This window comes from Galeopterus variegatus, unplaced genomic scaffold (genome assembly GCF_000696425.1).
Source record: "Galeopterus variegatus unplaced genomic scaffold, G_variegatus-3.0.2 Scaffold4737, whole genome shotgun sequence".
Lineage (NCBI taxonomy): Eukaryota > Metazoa > Chordata > Mammalia > Dermoptera > Cynocephalidae > Galeopterus > Galeopterus variegatus.
In genome coordinates, this window is record NW_007730848.1 from 113,917 (window position 1) to 123,485 (window position 9,569).

Consider the following 9,569-nt stretch of genomic DNA (forward strand, 5'->3'; position numbering starts at 1 on the left):
TTTTGAAGTACCCTCTGTTATAGAATCATAGAGTTGGAATGAACGTTTCCAGTCATTAGCAAAGCCAGACAGTTCATGAATCAGTGTAATATCTCCAGCAAATTTTCCTTTAGTCTCACTGTGGATTTGCCCATTGGCTTTATAGCACTGAAATCAGACAGATCCTGAAATGGAAAAGTATTGTGGGTCTATTTAATTCTGAACTTTCTCTAGTACAGCTCTGAAATATAGGATACGGGAACAGATAAATCAAAGAGTTAATGGAGGATTAGTGACTCACTGATTGAAAATAGTGGAATGTTAATAGAATAAAAATTGATGTGTAGGTAACTGAAAAGGTCAGCACTGAAATAAATGAACAAGACAGTTTTATGGACTGGTGCTGCTTTTGTAACACCCAAGCTCTTTAATCTTTACATAAGGAGTGCGTTATAGGAAGAGAAGAGAGAATCGAGGTGCACATGATAGCACCACCACCTTGCACACCTTCTGCAGTGGCGCAGTGTGGTAACAACAGTCCTACCTTCCACTCTCCCACCTTGGCTGCAAACCACTAATTTAGAAATATTGGGAACATCAGATGAGGTTATCACCCTTCTTCCTGTACCGACAAGTCTGTAATCATTCATTCATTGTTTATTGAGTGATAACTGTATGCCAGACATGGTTCCAAGCATTGTGAGTACATTGGTGAACAAAGATCTCTGCTCTTGTGGATCCTTTCTTAGTGTAGTTGTGTCCAACAGAAACTTGACACAAGCCACATTTTTTTTAAAAAAGGTGAAATTAATTTTGATAATATATTAAGCATACTAATATATCATTATATGAGTGTAATATGAATATATATAAAAACATATTTAATATTATATTAAATACCAACATTTTAAATAATATATTTAATATTAATATTAATTAGTGTATTAATATTATAAAATAGTAACATGTAAAATATTTAATGGGTCATCAATATACAAATCGTTAGTATGGTATCTTACATTTTCATATTTATACTAAACCTTGATCTTTGGTGTATATGTTTACATTTATAACATGTCTCAATTTAGACTGCACAAGTTTCAAGTGTGTAGGAGCCATGCATGGTTAGTGGCTATTGTATTGGATAGTGCAACTTTAGAGCGTAGTGTTTTTTTCTTTGGACTTTCACATCAGACAGTTTGGTCTGAGGTAGAGAATAAGTTCCTGGAAGTACCAAAATTTTTAAGTGATTTAGACTCCTTACACATGACTAATAAAAGCTTACATGATCTGGTCCTTGTCTGTCTCTCAGACCTCATCTAGAACTAGTGTTCTCCTAACTAAACTTTAACCTTTTTTCTGCAGCTCAAATGTGATAAGCTTTTTCTTGAATCAGTGTGTTTTTAATCCCCTCAATTTTATTTTTATTGTGGTAAAATATATGTAACAAAGTTTACTGTCTTAATCATTTTTTAGTATACACTTCAATGGTATTAAATACATTCATAATATTGTGCAACTATCACCACTATCCATCTCCGTAACTCTTTTCGTCATGTAAATTTGAAACTCTGTGCCTATTAAACACTAACTCCCCATTCTTCCTTCTCCCAGCCCTTGGCAGCCACCATTCTACTTTATGTCTCTGCAATTTTGACTACTCTTAAGTATGTCATATAAGCAGAATCATAGAGTACTTATCCTTTTTGTGACTGGCTTATTTTACTTAGAATAATATCTTCAAGGTTCATCCATGTCGTAGCATATTGCTTCCTTTTTAAGGCTGAGTAATAGTCCATTGTATGTATATACAACATTTTGCTTATCCACTTGTCTGTCAGTGGACACTTGGGTTGCTTCCACGTTTTAACTACTTATGAGCAATGCTGCCATGAACATGGGTATAAGAATACCTCTTGGAGACCTGGCTTTCAGTTCTTTCGGATATTTACCCAGAAGTGGAATTGCTGGATCAAAAGGTAATTCTGTGTTTAATTTTTTGAGGAATCACTGTACTGTTTTCCACAACTACTGTACCATTTTACATTCCCACCAACAGTGTACAAGGGTTCCTGTTTTTCCATATCTTTGTCAATATTGGTTATTTTCTGTTTTTTGATAATAGCCATCCTCACAAAAACGAAGTAGTATCTCATTGTAATTTTGATTTGCATTTCCCTAATGATTAGTGATGTTGAAGATCTTTTCATGTACTTATTGGCCATGTGTATATCTTTGGGGAAATGTTTGTTCAGGTCCTTTGCCCATTTTTGAATTGGGTTTTTTGATTGTTGAGTTTTAGGAGTTCTCTATATGTATTCTGGATATTAATCTCTTTCAGATATATAATTTGCAAACATTTTCTCCCATTCTGTGGGCTACCTTTTTACTTTGTTGATAATGTCTTTTGTTGCACAAATTAAAATTTTTTGTGAAGACCAGTTTGTCTATTTATTCTTTTGTTGCCTGTGCCTTTTTGGTCGTTTCCAAGAAATTATTGCCAAATTCAATATTGCGAAGCTTTTGTTCTATGCTTTTCCCCTAAGAGTTGTTTAGTTTTAGGTCTTACATTTAGGTCTTTGATCAATTTTGAGTTAATTTTCATATATAGTGTTAGGTAAAGATTCAACTTTATTCTTTGGCATGTAGATATCCAGTTTTCCCAGCACCATTTGTTGAAACAGTGTTCTTTTGAAAATCATTTGACCATGTATGTGAGGGTTATTTCTGGGCTGTTTTATTCTCTTTCATTCATCAGTATGTCTATCTTTGTGTCAGTGCCACACTATATTCATTACTGTAGCTTTGTAATAAGTTTTGAAATCAGGAAGAATGAACCCTCTAGCTTTTTTCTTCTATTTCAAGATTGTTTTGGCTATTTGGGGTCCCCTGAGGTTCCATATTAATTTTAGGATGAGTTTTTCTATTTCTGCAATAAACATCATTGGGGTTTTGACAGCGATTGCATTGAATATGTAGATTGATTTGAGTAGCATGGGCTAATGATATTAAGTCTTCCTATTTGTGAAAAAAATGTTTTGTAGTTTTCATTGTACAAGTCTTTCATCTCCTTGGTTAATTCCTAAATATTTTATCTTTTTTTTTTTTTCCTTTTTGTCTTTTTTCGTGACCGGCAACGGATCGCAACCCTCAGTGTCGCGCCCGTACCGGACCAGGACTGGCAACGGGATCACAACCCTCGGTGTTGCGCCCGCACCTCGGTCAGCCAGTGAGCGGCCGGTCTGTATGTGGGATCCGAACCCTCAGCGGGAGCACAGCCACGCTCCTAAGCGGCGTACTGTAGCAGTGCGCCACCGGGCCGGCCCTATTTTATCTTTTTAATGCTGTTGTAAATAGAATTGTTTCTGTAGTTTTCTTTTCAGATTGTTCATTGTTAATGTATAGAAATGAAACTGATTTTTGTGTGCTGACTTTCTGTCTCACTTCTTTGAATCCATTTATTAGTTCTAACAGTTTTTTTGTGGAATCTTTAGGATTTTTTTGCATATATGATCATATCATCTGTGAACAGAGATAATTCTCCTTCTTCCTTTCCTGTTCGGATACCTTTTATTTCTTTTTCTTGCCTAATTATCTGCTAGGACCTCCAGTACTGTGTTGAACAGAAGTGGCAAAAGTGGGCATCCTCATCTTCCTTATCATAGAAGAAAAGATTTCAGTCTTTTACCGTGGAGTATGATGCTTGCTATGGGTTTTTTGTATATAGCTTTTATTACATTGAGGTAGTTTTCTTCTGTTCCTGGTTTGTTGTACGTTTTTATTATGAAAGTGTTAAATTTATTTAAGTGCTTTTTCTCTTATCAATTGAGATGATTATGCAATTTGTTTTCCTTCATTCTGTTAAGGTGGTGTATTTATTAGATTGTTTGATTTTTGTATGTCGAACCATCCTTGGATTGCACAAATAAATTCCACTTGGTCATGGTGTATACTCCTTTTAATATTCTGCTGAAGTTGTTGTGCTATTTTGTTGAGGATTTTTGCATCAGTGTTGATGAGGGATATTGGTCTGTAGTTTTCATATAGTGTCTTTGTCAGGCATTGTTATCAGTATAATGCCTCATAGAATGAGTTTGGGAATGTTCCCTTCTCTTCAGTTTTTTGGAAAAGTTTGAGAAGCTCAATCAAGTAGTTTTTATTTTTATTTTTTCCTTTGTGTGGAATGTTATGTTTCCAGATAGCCATTCACGTTATTGGCTCTCTCATATCATTTAGATCATTAAAAATGTCTCTTGGGCCTTGTTGGGTATCTAATCTAAAGTAACTTGTCAGTTTTTCTCTATGACTAGCTCTCTACTTTATTGTCTTCATAGTAATTGTCACTGACATTTTCTTATATTGCTTTGTTTTCTATCAAATTATTATCAAATTATCCCTTCCCCTGTAGGAAGAGTATAAGATCCACGAGAGCAGTCCCTATCTTTTAGGGTTTTTATGGGGTTTTCATTAGGTAGGCATGACAGATTAAGTCATTGGGCTTTTCTGATTAATTCAATCTCTAGCTCCTCTCCCTTCCCCACAGGTCAGGGGATGGGACTGAAGTTCCTAACCCTCCAGTCACATGGTTGGTTCATCTGTCAGCCAGCCCCCATCCTGAAGCTGTGTAGGGGCCCAACAGGAGTCACCAGTTTGGTTGAAAGGGGCTTATTATAAATCACAAAAGATGGTCCTCTCACTCCTATCACTCAGAAAATTCTAAGGGTTTTAGGAGCTCTGGTGCCAAGAACCAGGGAAGAAGATGAAATATTTATTTCTTAATATTTCACAGTATCACACTACCTTTTGGGATTGTTAAAAGGATAAATAAGATAAATGTATGCAAAACTCTTAGTGTGGTGCTGAGTACAGATAGCAGTGGCTTTACTGCTACAACTGTTAAGAATGTTTCCTTCCTTTCCATCTCCTCCTTGGCTGCTTTCTCTCTTCTCCCTTTTTTTTTTGTTCCCCTGACAGCCTTTGCTTGTGTTTCAGTTTTTCTTAGCTTTCTCTGACATTGTCATTTTTGAGTTCTCAGTATTAAGACAAAATCCAGTACTTGGGTGGTTTAGGAGGGACCTGGCTGGAAGCATAGTGGCATTCATGTAAGTGCTTCATGCAGGAGAATCTTGGCAAGCCATCCTCCCTCATTTCCTTCCCTTTATGTAAAGCTGTTGGTTTTCATTTTCATCAAGAATTGTAGCCATTGGAGGAAAGAAGGTCTGAATTTACTTTTTCAGGACAGGTAGCTGTGATCGTGCCAACTCAGTGTTAGAAGATTTGGGAAATAGTGATTTCTTATGGTCGTGCTCATTATTGGGGTATGTTCTGTACCTTAGGAATGACATTGATAATTTTAAAGAAGGGAGAATTTAATCATTCAACAGTAAAGTGTGTAATAAGAGTGACAAAGAATTTTGTGGGGAAGAAGAAGAGATTCTCAATTATTTACTCTAGCTTTTCTTAGAGGTTTACTGATCATTAGAAAGAAGTACAGATTGAGTATCTCTTATCTGAAATGCTTGGGATCAGAAGTGTTCAGATTTTTGAATTTTGGAATATTCACATATACATAATGAGATATCTTTGGGATGGGACCCAAGTCTAAACATGAAATTCATTTATGTCTTAAATATGCCATATACACATAGCCCGAAGGTAATTTTATACAATATTTAATAATTTTGTGCATGAAACAAAGTTTGTGTACATTGAACCATGAGAAAGCAAAGGTGTTACAGTCTCAGCCACCCATGTGGACAATCTGTAGTTGTTTGGCATCACCGTCATTCCTGACTCTGAATTTATATGCTACTGATAAGCAATTATTTTCTTATGCTTACCCACACACACGTACTTAACAGTTAAAAAAAGATGACATACTGTTAATACAGTGAAAAAAATAATGTATTCAGGGTAACTAAGCAGCACAGTAGCATCACCAGAATACCTGCATGAGCTGTCAAACAACAGCAACAACAAACTGTGTGTTGTGTACCTGCGACCTGCTTTGACTGTGACCTGTCACATAAGGTCATGTGTGGAATTTACCACTGTGGCATCATGTTAGTGCTCAAAAAGTTTTGGATTTTGGGGGCCGGCCCAGTGGCGCACTGCGATAGTGCGCTGCTTGGGAAGCGCGGCGGCGCTCCCGCTGAGGGTTCGGATCCCACATACAGACCGGTTCCCGCTCACTGGCTGAGCGAGGCGCGGGAGCAACACCGAGGGTTGCAATCCCGTTGCCGGTCCCCAGTCCGGTACGGGGGCGACACTGAGGGTTGCGATCCGTTGCCGGACACGGAAAAAGACAAAAAAAAAAAAAAAGTTTGGGATTTTGGGATTTTGGATTAAGGATGCTCAACCTGCAGTTGCTACCAGTGCTCTCTTGTAAGTTTATCTAACATGGTATTTCAATATGGTTTTTAAAATACTTCTTTTCAGTTAACAGAAGATGAAATTGCAACCATTCTTAAATCTACCTTGAAAGGACTGGAATATTTGCACTTTATGAGAAAAATACACAGAGATATAAAAGCTGGAAATATTCTCCTCAATACAGAAGGACATGCAAAATTGGCAGATTTTGGAGTGGCTGGTCAGTTAACAGTAAGTTAACTTTAGTAATTTTGGAAACACTTTTGGCTTATTCCGGTTTCATTTTGACTAAACTATGATGACTTTTTTGGGGGTATGGAAAGAAATGTGTAACTTCATTGTTCTTATGGAGAAGGAGCCATAAGTGAGCCAAATTTAAGTATTTTATTTACAATATAAGGAATATTGAATATTAAAATATATCTTGTTATTAAAATGCTTAAATGTTCTAAAAGGGAAGGTACATTGGCTCATTTCTGTAGCTTTTGTTGTTACAGTACTGTCTTTCATGACTGTCTTTAAGAAGGTAGTGGAGGGCTGAGCCCTTGGCGCACTCAGGAGAGTGCAGCGCTGGGAGTACAGCAGCGCTCCCGCCGCGGGTTCGGATCCTACATAGGGATGACTGGTGCGCTCACAGCACTCACTGGCTGAGCGCAGTGCGGCTGGTCTCAAAAAGGACAAAAAAAAAAAAAGAAGGTAGTGGAGATAAGTTGCTTGTGGACTGACTCTTGGTTGTTTCATAATACAAAATTCCTAAACATGTCATGCCATAACTAACTGAAATTTTAGGAAAATAGTCAATTTCAGATATAGTCTGTAGTATTTGAGTGTTTAACATATGTAATTTAAAGAATATGTTCATGTATGGATTTCCTTTGTGTTTTTGTAATAGTATTTATATTTACATAATGTTATTGCAGGATACAATGGCAAAACGCAATACTGTGATAGGAACCCCATTTTGGATGGCTCCTGAGGTAATTCAAGAAATAGGCTATAACTGTGTGGCCGATATCTGGTCCCTTGGTATTACTTCTATAGAAATGGCTGAAGGAAAACCTCCTTATGCTGATATACATCCGATGAGGGTAAGAAAATTACGGTTTGTTAAAAATGTTGACCTTAAAAGTGATGCAATTTTTTAATGTCAGTGTAAGTAAATATGAAGTAAATTAAATAAGTTAATTTAAATTCAGATTTTTGTCTAAAGTTTTATCTGTCAAAGGTTAGTGACTGTAGCTGATTTGTTAGTTCAGTTGGTTAGAGAATGGTGCTGATAACACTAAGGTGCCAGTTTCGGTCCCTGTACTGGCCAGCCACCGAAAAAAAAAAAGATTAGTGACTGTTAACTTCTTTTCCCCCTACATTCTTAATTGTGAGAAAAGAACTGAAGGCTATGTTCATCCCTATAATCACTGTTTTCCTTGCCCAAAAATATACCTGTAAAAATTTCCCTTGCTTTTCAATAGAGAAAGGGTTGGTAAATCCTCTTTGTTCTTCAGTTCATTATTTTCTCAATGTGCTAGTGGAAAAGTTTGAAGAAATCAATTCTCATTTTTCTACCTGCTGCAGTTTCTACCTTTCTGTATTTTTTCTCTGCTTTAACTTCTTTGGTCTGAAGCCGATATTAAAAAATCCTGATTTCTAGTATCGCTATGTACTTACAAGGGAATTAGGCTTCGTTCTTTAGTTAGTGCTTATTGAGAAAATGGCATTCCTTTTCTGAACAGCATTGTATGCTTTTATGAACTCCTTTTCCAGGATAAATTGTGAGTTTGAAGCATATACCTTGCACATTCAAGGTAATTCTCTATGCTTTATGGTTTGTGATGATACAGTTTTTAGGTTTATTTGTATGCGAATCTCAATTCATCATAGATAAGTATATTTATCTTTGTATACTTATTGCCCTCTAGTGGCTGTAGTTACCTCAAGAAGGATATAGGAATGAAGGAGGAAGAGAGAGAGAGAGAGAGAGAGAGAGAGAGAGAGAGAGAGTGTAGAAAATAAAATAAAATGTTGGAGTGACTTGAGAAATGTGTGAAGTAAATGGATGAGAGGAAAAATAATGCAATATTTTAGAATATCTGAAGAAGAATAAATTGGAATGATACCTGATATGACAATGCTATGGTATGTTAAATTTCAATATATAGATAATAGTCTACTATAATGAAAATATTTAAAAATGTGTCAGCCATATTGAAACACTTTAAAGAGAGAACTCTGAATAATACAGTTGTATACAATATGTACCATCTTCCTTGTGCATGTAAATTTGTTAAAGTGGAAAAAAATAGCATCAATTGTTTGAAAACAACATGAAAACAACATAAAAACAGAAACACAAATTCTCATTTCTTTTCAATTAGTTATCTGTGGTACTTTTAGTTAGGATGTTTGCATGATGATCTTCAAAGGAGGTGTATTTGAGTTTCAATCAGTGAGATTTACTAAATTATTTAAGACAGCCTAGCTAAGTTGTAGAGCTGAGATTTAACCTAGGACTTACATTATTACTATTCTGCTTCCTGCCTTTGCAAATTTTATTTTTCCAACCAAATAGTTTAGCATATTAAATTTGACCCTGTGCTAGTCTCTCTAGCAGATAGCAAAGAATTATAATATGTGGTCCCTGCCTTCAAGGATCTTAAAATATCACTTGAGAATTTGAATTAATATATATGAAATAGTAAAAATATACCTAAAGATAGTATTTCTCTTTAAAATAAGTATGTATATCCACACTTCCTAGGATGCCTTGCTCGCTTTTTCTTTAACCAGTCTAAATCCTACCAATTTTTCAAGTCCCAACTCAGATTTTATTAATGTATAAAGCCTTTCTTGACAGCCACCACCCAAGTAGATTTCTCTTTTTCCACGTAATTTGTATATAGGCAATTCTTGACTCTGTAGTTTTTTGGACAGTTTATCAGGTGTTGCGTTGTACATTTCCAAGCACAACATAGTTTTAAGTTGCTATTTGGTGGAGTTTGGATGTGTTGTCTCCTCCAAAACTCATGTGGAAATTTGATCCCCAATGTGGCAGTGTTGGAAACTGATTGGGTCATGGGGGCGGATCCCTCATGAATGGATTAATGCTCTCCCTAGGGGGGATTAATGAGTGAGTTCTTGCTCCATTAGTTCCCGTGAGAGCTTATTGTTTATAGGACCCTGGCACCTCCTCTCTCTCTCTCTCTCTCTCTCTCTCTCTCTCT

At 36.2% G+C, this 9,569-nt stretch overlaps 1 protein-coding gene across 1 annotated transcript in view; it reads left to right on the forward strand.

Annotated features, from left to right (window-relative positions):
* LOC103603673 (serine/threonine-protein kinase 3-like) overlaps nucleotides 1-9,569 on the forward strand; it is a 125,674-nt gene that overhangs the window by 88,135 nt on the left and 27,970 nt on the right. The window contains exons 5-6 of the mRNA XM_008588244.1: nucleotides 6,418-6,582; nucleotides 7,272-7,439. Of these exons, the coding sequence (XP_008586466.1) occupies nucleotides 6,418-6,582; nucleotides 7,272-7,439 (333 nt within the window). The remainder of the gene's footprint in view (nucleotides 1-6,417; nucleotides 6,583-7,271; nucleotides 7,440-9,569) is intronic.